This window comes from Thamnophis sirtalis, unplaced genomic scaffold (assembly GCF_051295495.1).
Source record: "Thamnophis sirtalis isolate CommonGarterSnake01/CBP01778 unplaced genomic scaffold, rThaSir2_p1.2 scaffold_3, whole genome shotgun sequence".
In the NCBI taxonomy this organism is placed as follows: domain Eukaryota; kingdom Metazoa; phylum Chordata; class Lepidosauria; order Squamata; family Natricidae; genus Thamnophis; species Thamnophis sirtalis.
The window spans coordinates 176,417,657-176,433,938 of NW_028261383.1; the positions used below are offsets into that span (position 1 = coordinate 176,417,657).

Consider the following 16,282-nt stretch of genomic DNA (forward strand, 5'->3'; position numbering starts at 1 on the left):
AATCTTTTTTTCTTACTTACCTCTTCGAAATCTTGGTGCGTTTTATATACCAGTGCATCTTATAAGTCCAAAAAATAGGGTACATTTCTTTCTCCGGTATTTTTGAAACTCATCAACTTTAATATTCTGGGCTGGCCTCACCAAAAGCTGACTATTGCCCCTGATTGTGATAGTCCGTTATTCTTTTTTTTTTTAATTTATTCATCAAAATGCTACCCATCTCATGATTCAGGCAACTGATTAATGAAACTTGAAAACTGGACGGTAATACAAAAAAACAAAAAAAAAAAAAACAGATTAGAGAAATGGACTGAAAGCAACAGAAGGAAATATGAAAGAAGTAGAAGTCCTCCACTAAGGCAGTGGTTCCCAAACTTGGCAACGTTAAGACTTGTGGACTTCAACTCCCAGAATTCTCCAGCCAGCTCTGCAGAGCTGGCTGGAGAATTCTGGGAGTTGAAGTCCACAAGTCTTAACGTTGCCAAGTTTGGGAACCACTGCACTAAGGAAACAAGAATCAAATGCACACATATAGGGTGGAGATACCAGGTTGATTGTGGTACTTGTGAAAAAGATCTTCCTATACTTATTTACTGAAAACTAAACATGAGTCAGCACTGTGAGATGGCTGTAAAAAAAATGATAAATTTAAATTTCTTCAACCAAAATAAGGCTTCCAGGCAACAGCTGATACTTTTTTTGCAAACCTACCCTCCAAAACAGCAGATGGAATGGGTAATTCTGGGATATAATATTAAAAAAGTAATGGACAGAGGCAACACAGGGATTGTGGAGCCTGGCTGAAATCATTCTGAAGAACACCATCGTGCTGCTTAAATAATTATTTGGCCTGTTTAGAACCACAGCATAAAACTTTTGACCTTGTCAAGTTTAATTTGAATGCAACATTTAGTAAGTGCCAGCATATGCCTGTCAATAAGATTTCCAAATTCTGTTCTAAAAATAGTAAAAAAAATCAGTGAATTCCATGCACAGGACTGTTACTTGTCAATAAGAGGCCGTAAAATAAAGTACTGGTCCAGGCAGATCTCCCCATCCTAAATCAAGATTGTTGATTTCGATTGCTTGTTTGGGAAGTAAGCTTCCCTGGGCCTTCCAGTGAACCAGTTTCCAAAATAAGTGCCTTTAAATAACTTACACTCAAATGTTCATGCAGCTAAATGCATTGACAGCTTACAAACTCCCCGTGGAGATTCGTACCCTCACCACCGTCCAGGCCTTCCGCACAGCCCTTAAGAACTGGCTAGCCCGTCAGGCCTGGGGACAAGGATAGTTGCCCCTCCCAAATGATGAATGTATGTTGCTTATTACTTTTATTATATGTGTCTATGTCATTGTTTGTATTTCCCCTCCCTGATTTTATGTGAGCCGCCCTGAGTCCCCTCAGGGAAAAGGGCAGCCTACAAATGTTAATAAACATAAACAACAAACATAAACAAACAAACAAACCAAAACAGAAGTTTAAAGTGTAGATTTGCCCTCGGGATAGGATAATGATCATAGATCGAGAGCACAAATTACAGTTTTAAGTTCAGAATTCTATTTGTCAATCAAAAAAAATAAATCTTCATTCTAACAGCATTTTTTTAAAATTCTTAACAGACGGCAAAATGTTTTAAAGCAACTTTTCCAGCACAAATAACAGGGGGAAAATATGTGAGTTGAGTTTGCCTTGTTTACAGAATCCCACCCCCACCTCCCGGGCGCATTTCCTCAACAATCAGCTTTTGGCTATCCTTTAAAAAGCTGCCTTTTTCATGCATAGCATCAAATTGTGTGATGATCTCATTGAGGAGTTTGGGGTTACGAAATGCCCCAATGGACCTCCGCACACACAAAGAGACACAGCATGCTACTCTTCAATTATCTGACATCATTGAAAAGGACCCCAACTTTGGTCCTAGTCCAGTACCTTTTCCACTTCATGAGACCAAGTTTCTGTGCCAAGAGTTGGAATGGTCACACTTGCTCAACAAAAGCCATCCTTCAACGTAGCCTAGGAGAAAAGTTCCCAGAGCAGCCAAATAGTTGCAACTTCCTAGCAAAAACTATTCAGTACAGGCAGCTTGGGTATGTAAGCGTGCAGAAGCATATATCACCCCAGCTCTTACAACAGGGCCCCTCAAAATATTAGTTGCCATCTGTTATTTAACACTGGGCCTATAAAAAAAAACCTCCAAAAGGACCCAGCGGCAGCAACTCCATCAATAACCATAAATGATTTCTTAGGAAAAACCTCTGAGGTGATTGGCCACAATCCTCAACATCAAGGATCTAAAAATCAGCATTTAAAACCAAGTGTTTGTAAGTATCTTTCCTTGAACAAAAAAAAAAAAAAAAGAGAGAGAGACTTAGAACATACAATATAGGGTTGGAAGAGACCTTGGAGAGCTTCTAGTCCAGTGGTTCCCAAACTTGGCAACTTTAAGACTTGTGGACTTCAACTCCCAGAGTTGGCTGGAGAATTCTGGGAGTTGAAGTCCACAAGTCTTAAAGTTGCCAAGTTTGGGAACCACTGTTCTAGTCCAACCCAGTACTCAAGCAGGAGACGCTAAACCATTCTGGAAAAAATGACCGTCCAGTCTCTCCTCACAAGCAATGATGGAGCACCCACACCTTCTGAAGGTAAGCCAACTGCAATGATGAAATATTCTGTCAGAGAAATTCTTTGGTTCTATGTTGGATCTCTCTTTAATGATCGTCCATCTGTTACTTCTTGTCCTGTTCTCAGGTACTTTGAAAAATAGTCAACCCGTCTTATCTGTGACAGCCGCTCAAATAGATAGTCAACTAGGGTTGACTACTGGGTCAACCCTAGTCTTTCTCTTCACTAGACTAAACACACCGTAGCTTCCAGACCCCTGATTATCTTTGTTGCTGCTCTCTGAACTCTTTCTACCTATTTTCTGTATCATAGTGACCAGAACTGGAGGCAGTATTTCAAGCATGGTCTCACTAATGCAATATAAAACGGTACCATCACTTCACATGATCTTGAAACTGTCCCTATTATGTAAATTTATTATTTATTACATAAAATATATTTGCAAATATACAGATCCACAAGGGGTAAGACAGACATTACTTTGGCTTACAATGACAAATAAATATTGCATTTTTCGTAGTATAAGATGCACTCCCCCGCCCCCAAAAGAGCGTGGAAATGTTGGTGTGTCTTATACACCGAATACAGCGACTTTTGGCTTCCCGAAGCCCCGCCCCCACATCCCATTTTTGCAAAAAACAACTCCCAGCAGCCCTCTGCAGGCTTCAGCAAGGCTGGGGCAAGGCAAAAATGCCCCCGTTTTTGCAAAAAAACAGACCATTTTTTAATAAAAACTGAGGCTTTTTTGCCTTCCCTCAGCCCTCAGCATTCCTCTGCAGGCTGGGGCGAAGCAAAAATGCCATTTTTGAAAAAAAATGGGCTCTTTTTCACAAAAACTGAGGCTTTTTTTGCCTTCCCCCAGCCCCCAGCAAAATCTTTTTTTTCTTACTTACCTCTTCGAAATCTTGGTGAGTCTTATACACTGGTGCGTCTTATAGTCCAAAAAAACCCCGGTATGTAAAAAGTCATGTGAGGTATCAGCTGCCCCATATTACTTTCTTCAAGATACCATAACAGCAAAGTTGCCAAAACACCACATAAATCCAAAGCCCTGAGGCAGTCTTGCCCATAACATCCTAACAGGAACAATATAAGCCAAATTTATAGGAGTTTTGATTAGGAGATTAGGAGTTGTAGCCTAATCCTGTCTCTGGTGAACTATTGTAAGATAATTTATGAAAAATATTGCAATATTTACTTTGAAACACCCTTATCCTTATCATCTCCTCTTGATGTTTGAAAATATTTATCATCTTTTGGTTACTTATTCAAAGACAGATTCAAAGTAGACTATTCTAGTGTTTCTGTTTTATATGAGCTATCAAAATTAGTAAATATATGTTGCATTTATAACTGTCATCCTTACCACAAAGTTTTAAGGCAGCAATCGTGAACCAGGGCAGTTGTCTCTTTCTTAACCTTCAAGTCTATGTGCAAAAACCTGCTTCTGCCCAGATCCTTCCTCAACCATAAAAGTTTGATATTGTACTTTCATCAGCCTACCATCAATTAGAGCTTGAGTTGCTTCATCATAAGGAGGTATCTTCTCCGTTTCTTCCTCTGCTGCCTTGTCATCCGATGATGGTTTGGGTGATGAGACCTACAGAGATATTAAGCCAGAAGATTACTATTCATTTTTTTTTGAAATCCATCAATAACCCTTGTGGAAATAATGAGAAGAAAAGCAGAATAAGCTGACTAAAAAGGTTAATTTTATAGATACTGTGAGACCAAAGAAAGTGCATTACCAAATCAGGAAAACAAAAATAAACCCTTGCTAAAGCTAAAAGTAGCAGATCTTTTTTTTTTTTAATCATTTGTCCTGATTCATTGCAGGGTCCACTTTTTTTTTGCATTCTGCTTACTCAGTTTACACAGCGATGCCATCACTGCATGGTACAACTAGGGATCTGTTGTTCCGTCGGCTTGCTGCAGAGCCTGATGCTGTTTCAAGGCTGAGTGTGTGTGGCTGGCCCAAGGTCACCCAGCTGAGGTCAATGTCTAAAGGAGAACCTGGATCTCCCAGACCAGCACTTTAACTCCATGCTAACCACTAAACAAGAGTCACTTCAAATATTGCCAGCTTCAAATGAGTGAAGGTATTTCAACAGATATTGTAAAAATGTTTAAATATTGCTTTTTCTACATGAGAAAAGCATGCTCTTATGCTGGGATGGATCAGAGCTCTTCTGATCAAGACTGCTAAAACATGTTAGCAGAGAGTTCCCAGATTAAAAAAAAATGGCACCTCCCCATCGAGATTAAGAATAGGGGAATGGAAATACAAAGGGAAGGAGCCCTTTGGACCAGCTCTCTAGAAAAGGTTATGGAAATAAGGTGGCTTTCTCAGCTGGCTACTAGCAAATGGACAATCTACTTTTGGATTCCTGGAATCAGCCAGGAAGTACAAATGCCAGAAACTAGTGGGAAGCAATGTGATAGAAGCTAATAAAAGATAGTAATAGCAGTAGCAGTTAGACTTCTATACCGCTTCATAGGGCTTTCAGCCCTCTCTAAGCGGTTTACAGACTCAGCATATCGCCCCCAACAACAATCCGGGTCCTCATTTCACCCACCTCGGAAGGATGGAAGGCTGAGTCAACCTTGAGCCGGTGAGATTTGAACAGCCGAACTGCAGATAACAGTCAGCTGAAGTAGCCTGCAGTACTGCACCCTAACCACTGCGCCACCTCGGCTCTTCGTAGGGAAAACTATGAATGTGTACGCCCTAAAAAGATATTACATTTAAAAAGAAATAAAATCTCCCCCCCCCCAAGTCCTTTCCCAAATCAACTCATTCTAATGTTTGTGACTCTCGTCCTCTCCAGTGCTCAGCCTTCCAAGTGCAAGATGTACTTGGCCACCAAGGTTGCCCTTGACTTTTGTGGCATCTTTTAAATCTCTCCTAAATTGTTTAGCATGTAGCAGACAACACTGTTCGTCTAAATGGTTTGCAAGACAGATAATGACTATTGCATGCATAACTCTCTATGGAATATCTGGCTTTACAGAGAAAAAAAATCTGCAAATAAAGCAAAGCAAAACACAATAAGAGGCGGCAGACATAATGACAATTATATTCTTTTTCTCTAATTTATTTTTAAAGACTTGGAAAGCAATGAAAGGATCTGGGTAGTATGGGAGAATGCCACTGAATTATAACTCCTAGAAGCTCCAGGTAGCCTGGTCAAAAAATGTGGGAACTGTCATTCAATTACTTCCAGAGGAATTACATGCTCTTTTTTAAATATTTGGAGACGTTCCGAACATTGAAGAAAATGTTTATTTTTGCTTAAACCACAAATTTCACCAAACCAGTGTGTTTTTTATAGAAGCTCCGTATTAGGCAGAGGTAGGTCTCGATTGATGCAGTTGATTAATGGTCGCATGAATCAAACTTGCACTACTCAAAGTAATATTTCTATGGAAAACAGAATTGGTTCCTGTTTCACAGAAATAGGCAATTAAAATTTTAAAATATAAATTTTATGGATTTATTAATGAAATACTGTATAACAGTAAAAGAAGATAAACCCACGTTCATAGTGTATTCTGCTATAGTTCTTAATTTTCAAGTTTTCTTTGAAAAGAATCTTTCTTTTCCACATTTCACGCACAGGATGATTAGCACCTAAAAACTCAGCTATGTGATAGCCTGGTGCTATTGATTTTGGCTTGCTTTAAATGAAACCTGGCATCAATTTAAAATTTGCACTAAATCAAAGGTATTGCATTATTCACACTAATCACAATCTACGTTTCTTCTTTTTTTTTTCTTAAGTTTTTTTTATTTTTCCATTTTCATAGCATACAACCACATGTATACTATTACATAGCCAACATCGTGTTGCATTATTAAATGTTTGCATCAATTTGTCTTGCCATCAACTCCCCAAATCAATTATTGGCTCTTCAACCTATGTTTCTTCTATATACCTGAAAAGTTCCTTAAGAAGGAAGCAAACCTCTCCCTACCTGATTTTATCTACGTATCCAAATATGAAATAGGATTATTTATCATCTAGAAATCTGCACTTGCAGAATTCTTTATGTAATTTAGGATATTAAGCTGTTTTGGAAGCTTGAATACATGCAACTAATGTCGCAAACTTCTGCGACCAGTAAAGATTTGGTCAAAGTTTAGTAAAACATTTCTTTCCCTTATCCTCAATACGTAATTTACTGATCAGTTCTTCTCAAGTCGTGAAAACCATAAAGAACTGAATAAATAAAATAAGCAAATCTGCGCACATTTTCCTGGGGAACACAGCTTTGTAAACACAATCTAGGTTAGGAATACAATAAGAAACTTCCTTGTGAATTTCATTGATAGGTGTCATACAGCAGTTTAATGTTATACCTTCATCTCTTCATCCAAACTATCATCATCAGCTTCCTCATCTTCCTCATCTTCGTCATAGTCTTCGTCAGGTGATAACTGGTCCACCTGGGCATCAGGCTGAGAATCAGACTCCTCTTCCACTGGAGTGTTTTTGAGAGGCTGTTCTTCAGCCGAGTCCTGTAAAGGGAGAGCTGGATTCAGCCTAAAGCGACTCCTGTTCATGCACTTGGTTACCAACTCAATTTGGCTCTTCAACAACTTGGGAAGCAAGGAAAAATGAGTACTACAGATGTTATTTAGGAATCCTAAATAAAGAGAGTATATTTCATCTAAGGTACAGGGCATCAAACTCACGGCCCCATGTTGCCGTCACGTGATGTTTTGAGACATTTCCCCCCTTCGTGGAGCTGGGGAGGATGTGGCCTGTGTGTGATGCATTTGGCCCATAGGCCGCCAGTTTGACTTGCGAGACCGCCTACTGCCACACTCCTCCCAAAGGCCGGTAAGATCCCACAGGGTGGGCCTCCTTCAGATGCCGTCAGCCAGACAATGTCGGCTGGCGGCTCCCCGGAGGAGAGCCTTCTCTGTGGCTGCCCCGACCCTTTGGAATGAGCTACCCCCAGAAATCCGGACCTCACCCACTCTCACGGCCTTCAGAAAAGCTGTCAAGACCTGGCTATTCCGGCAGGCCTGGGGCTGTTGACCGCATTGTTGAGGTCCAGCCCCGACTGAAATGAATGTATCTGTGTTGTTTTTAACTTGTCTTATTTTATTTTTATTTTCTTTCTTTCGTCTTTCTGTAAGCCGCCCGGCTTACAGAAAATTAAACTTGCAAACTAGCCCCACTCTAAGGCTTCATAGAATAGAAAGGTCTTCAGTCTTCAATACTGCCTCTCCGTACTATTTTGGCCACATCAAAGACTCTTCTCCATAACCTGACTGCTTATGTTGCAACTGAGAGTGAAAGAACCTTGATAGGAGCTCTGGCTATGGGTCAGAAGTAGCTAAACTGGCCTTCACTTCATGAAACAATTTGTGGAATTCTTCATTTAGCAAATGCATTTGTTAAATGTGGAAAGTAAATTTCATCTGGTTTTTATTTTTTTTGCTTTGCTATTTGTCTGCTCCTGATTGTATCACTTTTCCTTGTAATTAACATTTTCAGTCTTTTTCTTCCATTTTAATTGCTGTTTACTACCCTGGGTGCTGCATGAGCACTAGGAAGACAGGATATAAATATATTTATGTATTAAATTTCATACTGTGTGGAGCAGGCCCACTTCCCAAGGAGAAAGCTTAATATTAATGCCTGCCAAGATTTAAAAGTACAATCAATCAATAAAAGCTGCCATCCCCTGAGAATGGGTCTGCCCACCCAGCATGAATCCTCTTATGAAGGAGCAGCTGCTCTAAATATATATTCCAAACGATTCTTCCAGAAGTACTTTATTCTCAAGGGTTTGAGACACTGACCTCTGTTTTGAACTTCTCCTTGATTGCTGGCCACACAGTGTCCTGGAAATGGCCTCTGTCCACCTGTAAGAAGTTACCCAGCAGGGTCTAGAAGAATAAGAGCAGAAGTAAGCCGTTGTATAGTGCTCATGAAAGTACTAACACAACTTACCAAATGCACTTGCCGCTTCTCAGTATGTGGATGAACTTTGCAAGAAAAAGACAGCATTTCTCTTAAATACGACCAATTACAATAAGGAACACGATTACAGTAATCCTAATCTCTCCTTCCTTCCCCTCCTTTTCTTTCTTTCTTTCTTCCTTCCTTCCTTCCTTCCTTCCTTCCTTCCTTCCTTCCTTCCTCCCTTCCTTCCTTCTTTCTTCCATCTCATATTTGTGACTCTGGGTGGCTTTCAGATAGCTTAGGAGTTGAACTTTGAATATTAATATTTAAAATTCTGCACAACTCTTTAAAATTACAAGTGTGTTTAATATGGCTTTTTCTCTCTTTAGTCTCCAAAAAAAAAGAAACGGAAGTAAAAAAAAAATCAGTAAGTGATTCAATACATAGTTATAACTTCAGAATTTGCTCACATAAATGGTTTGTGACTAGTGCAAAACAGTATTTCCCACGGGTGTTTTTCAGCTGTGAGCAGCTTTCAATCCACTTTAATTCCAACTAACTGCTGGAAGAGCAAGTTAGTGCAGGGAGGACAAGATAAAAGTATTATTCCTGGACAATTATTTATTTATTTGTTTATTTAATCAATTTATATAGCTGCCCAACTCACACAACAGTGACTCTGGGCAATATACAGCTTTAATGGTAGTGGGCCTGGGTACTTGAGAGACCGCCTACTGCCAATTACCTCCACTAGACCGATACGATCGCATCGATTAGGCCTCCTCCGAATTCCATCTTCCAGCCAGTGCAGACTGGCAACTACCCGGGGGAGAGCCTTCTCGGTGGCTGCTCCGACCCTCTGGAACGAACTGCCCGTGGAGATTCAGACCCTCACCACCCTCCAGTCCTTCCGCGCCGCTTTAAAGATCTGGCTGTCCCGGCTGGCCTGGGGTTAAGACTCTAACCCCGCCCGAATTGTGTGACTGTTGTGCTTCTTTTAATATGTTGTATTGTCTTCATGTTTGGAAAATTGTTTGTCCTTCCCCCCTCCCCTTTCTGAACTGTGAGCCGCCCTGAGTCCCCCCAGGGAAAAGGGCGGCATACAAATAAAGGGAAAACTAAACTAAACTAATTAATTATAGATAACAATAGGGAAATGTTTCTTCTGCCTTAGATCTTATGCTGATCCTATGGGTCAACAGTATTTTGGGTGGAAGAATTAAAAGTAAATTAACTCTCAGCCTCCAAATGAATTTCCATTGTCACATAACTAAAAAAAAATACTTTGGGAAGAGTCTTATAGAATCAACATTTTTTACAGCCCTAGGAAGTAATACTGCAAAGCACAGAAAATGTTAATTGTTCTGCAAATTACATCACCACGTGGATGTTAGCCATGGCTCTCAGATAAATGGCATGTTTTTGCTCTTGACCTTGGAAGATGAACAGACTAGTCATCGATGCAATAAACGCTGAAGATCCACTACCTCTTGCCAGGCAACCAGGCACCCGTAAAGAGAGCTACTAAGAACAAATAGGAAAAGGCACGGCGGCAATTGCTGAAAGAAGAACTGGTTAAAGAAAATGACTTCACAGTCATGTCTGCTACGCCAAGAGCATCTGACCTGATTTGTACCCACAACTTTTGCTTCCTTCCAAATTTAAAGTAATATCCACTCTGATCTTACATGAAAGAGCGACAGAAGAATCACACAAGGAATAGAAAATTCTTGAAAGATGAAAACTCCTGCTTGAGTCCGAAGAGCCTCCATTGAGAGTTAAGTGTTGTGGCCCAGCAGGAGCCATTGGAGCTGCCACCAGACTCCGACAGCGAGGGGCCCTCTGAGTCGGCTCTGGAGGATGTGGAGGACCCTGGACAGGGTTCCGACTCCGAACAGGGCGCAGAGAGGGTGGTTGGCCACCAGGAGGCGCCTGAGCCTTGGACCAGTGGGGAGGAGACAAGGGAGAGTGATCCAGAAGCCAGCAGTGAGTTGTTCCTGGATGCCCAGAATCAAAGAGCTAATAGGCGTCAGGAACAGTTACGCAAGTACAGGAGGTAATTGCACTCAGCTGGTGGTAATTAGGCTCCTCTCCAGACTATAAAAAGACTACTTGTGCACAGGCCCCTCTTTGCAGAAGTCAATGCTCTACATGGGGCTGCCCTTGAAGAGCATCCGGCGACTTCAGCTAGTGCAGAACGCAGCCGCGCGAGTGATTGCGGGTGCTCCCCGATTCACCCGCATTACACCTATCCTCCGCGAGCTGCGCTGGCTACCTGTCGATCTCCGGATGCGCTTCAAGGTGCTATTGATCACCCATAAAGCCCTACATGGCAGTGGATCTGGATACTTGAGAGACCGCCTTCTGCCAATTACCTCCCTACGACCTATAAGATCTCATAGGTTAGGCCTCCTCCGCATTCCATCGGCCAGCCAGTGTCGGCTGGCAACTACAAGGAGGAGGGCCTTCTCAGCAGCGGCCCCGACCCTTTGGAACGAGCTCCCCGTAGAGATTCGTACCCTCTCCACCGTCCAGGCCTTCCGCACAGCCTTGAAGAACTGGCTCGCCCGTCAGGCCTGGGGATAAGGACCACTACCCCGCCCGAATGTTGTATGCATGTTGCGTATTATTTTATTATGTGTTATCGTCTTAGTGTTGTATTCCCCCCTCCCTGGTTTTCTGTGAGCCGCCCTGAGTCCCCTCAGGGAAAAGGGCGGCCTACAAATAAAATCAATTCAATTCAATTCAATTCAATTCAATGCATTGACTAAAAGTTGGAGAACTTTTGTAACTACCTTGGCAGGCTGGATTGCTGCCAAGGTCCTTATCTGTTTGTTATGCTTGGCTTTCAGCCACCGAGGTTTTGGTTTCTTGCTATTAAAGTACATTCCAGTTAAGCTTGTCTCGGCATTCGTTACTGGAGGGAGGAGGGGGGTCAGAACAGTTAAGTATTTCCTTTCTTACCTGGGCTTCCGTTTCTGATAAGATCCCATCCCCATCAACATCGAGCTCAGGGTGTGCCTGAAGTTCTACAACAGATATCCTGGAGAAGCAGGAAGGGAAATAAGCCAGTTAAGAGTGAGAGCCGGCTGGCCAAAATTTTGAAACAAGAACTGCCATCATAAAAACCATTTTTTGGTTTTTATTTTAATCAAAAATAGATATTTTCAGCAATAATTGGTCTTGAAGATTTACAGCAGGGGCCCCCAAACTCACAGCTATGACCCACTACCGGGCCATGGTGTGTTCAGAACTGAGCTGCACAAACGGTGGGCAAGCTCACACGCAGCTCCACTTGTGCAAATGGAGTTGCACATGCTTGCATGTTCACCTGCCACTCACACAGAACCACCCCCTCCCCCGTCCACCAAGCTCAAAAGGATGGAGACTGCTGATTTACACCACAAGGTATTTCTGCCAACTGAGCATCTTGCCTCAAAAAGAGAGAAAGAGCAATTGAGACCGTGAGCCGGCAAATGCGCGATAGACATATGCGCGCCGACAAAACCGCGATGACAAAATCTCGCCCACAAATTCGTGATGTCAAAATCGCATCGACAAAAGCGCGATGACAATAAAATGGAAAAAAATTTTAGGGTTAGGGTTATAACGTTACGTATGCGCAATTTCGTAATTGTGCATTTGTCATTGCGCTATTGTCGAAAATCAATTAGCGATTTTGACGTCGCGGTTTTGTCGTCACGGTTTTGTCATCGCACATGTCTATCGCGCATTTGTCGGTGAACCATTGAGTCTGGATTAGACAATCTTCTTTCTTGGAAGTAGGATTAGGAAGTGCTCGGTTATTATTTAAAAATTAGAATTATTGCAAGGATTGGTTCATATTTACTGGTTTATTTAACAAGAAAGCGTTCCTTGTGAAGGTGGTAATGGATGCTAGATAGATAGATAGATAGATACTTTGTTTGTATGCCGCCCTTTTCCCTGAGGGGACTCAGGGCGGCTCACAATTCAGGGGGAGGGAGGGACAAACAAGTTACAAACATGAAGACAATACATCATTAAAAAAGCACAACAGTCATACTATTCGAGTGGGGTTGAAGTATGTAGCCCCAGGTCTGTCGGGACAGCCAGGACTTAAGGGCTACGCGGAAGGTCTGGAGGGTGGTGAGGGTACGAATCTCCACGGGGAGTTCGTTCCAGAGGGTCGGAGCAGCCACCAAGAAGGCTCTCCTCCGGGTAGTTGCCAGTTGACACTGGCCAGCAGATGGAATTTGGAGGAGGCCTAATCTATGGGATCTTATTGGCCTAGTGGAGGTAATTGGCAGTAGGCGGTCTCTCAAGTACCCAAAGGAATGGTACGATTAGACACTAGGGGAAGGGAGGAGTAGAACAACTGCTCTTTTCACCCCTTAATTCAGGCACCCCAAAAGTTCCACCATTGAAAAAAGTTGTTATTAGACTCACATTCCATCGGTGTTTTCATCCAATTTATAAAAAGCCTCTTCCGCTTTGGCTTGATCCTGTGCTGCTTTCTCAGCTGCTTTCTTTTCTATTGCAAAGCAGATACATAATTTATTTTAAAGAACCTATCTTAGAGTGAGGTCTCTCTGCCTCTGAAGATGACAGTCACAGCTGCTGATGAAACATCAGGATAACAGAAATCTAGACCACACCCGAAAGCTCGTTATTGCTTGAGTTTACAGAACAGCTTATCAATTTCTAAAACACCACCATTAAGCTATCAGCATCCACTTAAATTCATAATCCTTCCCTTACAATTGGCCACTTAGCAGCAGTTCAAAGCTTACAATAGACTCCAAAAGGTGACATGATCAGATTCCAAATTCTGAGATCTGCTCCCATCCCAGGATCACGAGCCGAGGTGGCATAGTGGTTAGGGTGCAGTACTGCAGGCCACTTCAGCTGACTGTTATCTGCAGTTCAGCTGTTCAAATCTCACCGGCTCAAAGGTTGACTCAGCCTTCCATCCTTCCGAGGTGGGTGAAATGAGGACCCAGATTGTGGGGGCGATATGCTGACTCTGAAAGCCCTATGAAGCGGTATATAAGTCTAACTGCTATTGCTATTGCTATCACGTGACATTTTGGATGCTTGGCAATCAGCCTCCATTTATAGCGCTTGGCAGCATCCCACAGTTTACAATATTTTTGCCATTTACTTCTGGTTTCTAGCAAAAAACGAAAACAAAAAAAAAAAACCCTGGCAAACAATAGGTTGACTTTACAACGGCTATGTTCACTTAATGACCACCCCAAAAAAAAGGTTGTAAAATCATGCATGGTCATCTGGTGATGTGCTTTACGACTGTCGTGACTTATGACCAAAATTGCAGGTTCAATTACAGTTGTAAATTGGGGACTATCTATACTTCCATAAACAACTGAAGATATACACTTCACTTCTGCTATTATTCTGAATATTAAAGAGGTATCCAAGATCACACATATCACTTATGCCAGTGATGTCAAAAACCTTTTTTGGCTACCGTGCCCAAAGCGGGAGGGGGGGGGAGCACAGGGGGGGTCGTGCGCAGGCGTGCCACACTCATAATGCTATGAGCGTGACCCCCCCCGAATGCGCGCATCCACGCGTTTTTTTTGCCTTCCCCAGGCTCCAGAGGCTTTCTAGAAGCCTGGGGAAGGCAAAAACAGCCTCCCCCGCCCTGCCCCCCCCCCTCCGAACAGCTTCAGCTTCCCTGAAGCCTCTGGAGGGCAAGAAACAGATCTACGGGGAACACGGAAGTTTGGAAATGGTGACTTCTGGTTTGTCCGTAGGGCCGATTTTCGACCTCCGGAGCCTTACCTGAAGGGCAAAAACCAGCGCTATGAGCAAACCAGAAGTGACTTCCGGGTTCCCCATAGGGCCGATTTTTGACCTCTTGAGACTTCAGGAGGCTCCCATGAAGGCTCCAAAGGGTGAAAAACCGGAAGTGACTTGGCATGCACGCTGGCCAGCTGACAGGGCAACGCCTCACGTGCCCTGACAAATGGCTCCGCGTGCCATAGGTTTGCCATCACGGACTTATGCACTATGTAAAATCACAAGAGCCAGAGGAATGCCCACACCAGGACATTCAGCTTTGCACATTCCAAACTGTAGAAATGTAGCTTTCTGAACCAGGTTCGTAGATTTGCCATTGTTTCCCCAAATCTTCTCAGGCATCCTGTCATGTCAGGTAAGAAAAAATGTCATTGTTTTCATTCCTAACTTGCCATCCGCTGCAGTTCTAACGTAGACCAAAATCTCCTCCATCCTTTTAAGAGGAAAGATGCTAATATCCAGTGTCATTAAAGCAATCGGCAACCCAGACTGACCTTCCCAGGCTTTCTGGTGGATATCCTTGGCCTCTTTTTCAGGCTTCTCAGCAGCTTCCTTTGCTACCCGTAATGCCTCCACTTGTTCCTCCACAGAATTCTTACCCTCCTGTAATTCTGTTAGTTTTTTCTACAAAGAGAGGAAAGAAAATGGGAATTTTGTCCAAATCCAAATAGCTTCATAAGAAAGCATTACGAATCTGTAACCAACTCCTGCTTGAATTCCAGTTACCCATCTTGCAAGATATGGCAGATTTGTATGGCAATACAAATATGGTTGTATGTACCGTATGCATGGATGCATACAAGTGAGTTGGATTGAGAGAGACTGACTGGCTGGGCCAGTCATTGTCTCATTCCAATTCTCCTCACAGGGAGGAAGGAAGGAGGAAGACACATTATAAATGTTCACCACTTTGAATTGTGTGTGTGTGTGTGTGTGTGTGTGTGTGTGTGGGTGGGTGTATGTTGCATTTGTGCTGATAAATAAATAAAGGGAGACTAGTATAGATCTATTTCAAGCTATTTAGCTCTCATCAGCTAGCCATACCCTTACTGGGATTTGAACCTGGGCTATATTACATACTAGGCAAACATCTTAGCCATTAGGCCACAGGCTCTTATCCATTATCAGTGAAGCCAGGGTGAAAGGTATCTATTAGATAATTACAACCCCTGGTATGCCCAAATATGGGAGGAAGATCACTACTTCCATTCTCTGTCTTTCGGCTCTTCACAAGAGACCATCCAGGCAGAAACCCAATATTTTTACTGTTGCCTTTTTGTTACATTTTTGTTATATTTGTGCTGATAAATAAATAAAGGGAGACTAGTACAGATCTATTTCAAGCTATTTAGCTCTCATCAGCTAGCCATACCCTTACTGGGATTTGAATAAATATGTATGTATGTATGTATGCATCTGTGTGTGTGTGTGTATGTATGTGTGTGTGTGTGTGTGTATGTATGTATGCATGCATGCATGCATGTGTATATACATACAGCTTCTGGTCCTTGGTCGTGCCTCATCATCAGGGTGGGTTTTTGTCTGCTTTCTTCGTGGATGTTTGGTGGTGACATATCCTGTCTGACCAAGGACCAGAAGCCAGACCGCAACTGCACCATTAGCCACTTTAAACCCCTCCTATCCTTACATGAAACACAAACTCCCAACCAATCAGAACACAGCCAAGCTCCCACCCAATCAGCTCAAACCCCCACTGGCAGTTAAAAGGAATGAGACTTCATCGAAACGTTGCCAAGACACTTCCAATTTTACGCGGGAGAAAACCCAAATAACCGAAGACCTACATACTAACACCCTCGAAAACCTTAGAAAACAAACAAACATACATACATACATAGAAAATTAAAAAATGGAGAGAGGTAGACAACTGCTGAGCAACTATTTTGTGTTGACATACATGACATTACATGTT

General features: G+C 42.4%; 1 protein-coding gene across 1 annotated transcript in view; it reads right to left on the reverse strand.

Moving 5' to 3' along the window:
* The window catches only part of PRKCSH (PRKCSH beta subunit of glucosidase II), a 42,730-nt gene that overhangs the window by 16,476 nt on the left and 9,972 nt on the right, over window positions 1–16,282 (reverse strand). The window contains exons 7-12 of the mRNA XM_087711055.1: window positions 14,844–14,973; window positions 12,973–13,057; window positions 11,509–11,587; window positions 8,442–8,528; window positions 6,987–7,145; window positions 4,130–4,226 (exon numbers count right to left, since the gene is read on the reverse strand). Coding sequence (XP_087567181.1) covers window positions 4,130–4,226; window positions 6,987–7,145; window positions 8,442–8,528; window positions 11,509–11,587; window positions 12,973–13,057; window positions 14,844–14,973 — 637 coding nt within the window. The remainder of the gene's footprint in view (window positions 1–4,129; window positions 4,227–6,986; window positions 7,146–8,441; window positions 8,529–11,508; window positions 11,588–12,972; window positions 13,058–14,843; window positions 14,974–16,282) is intronic.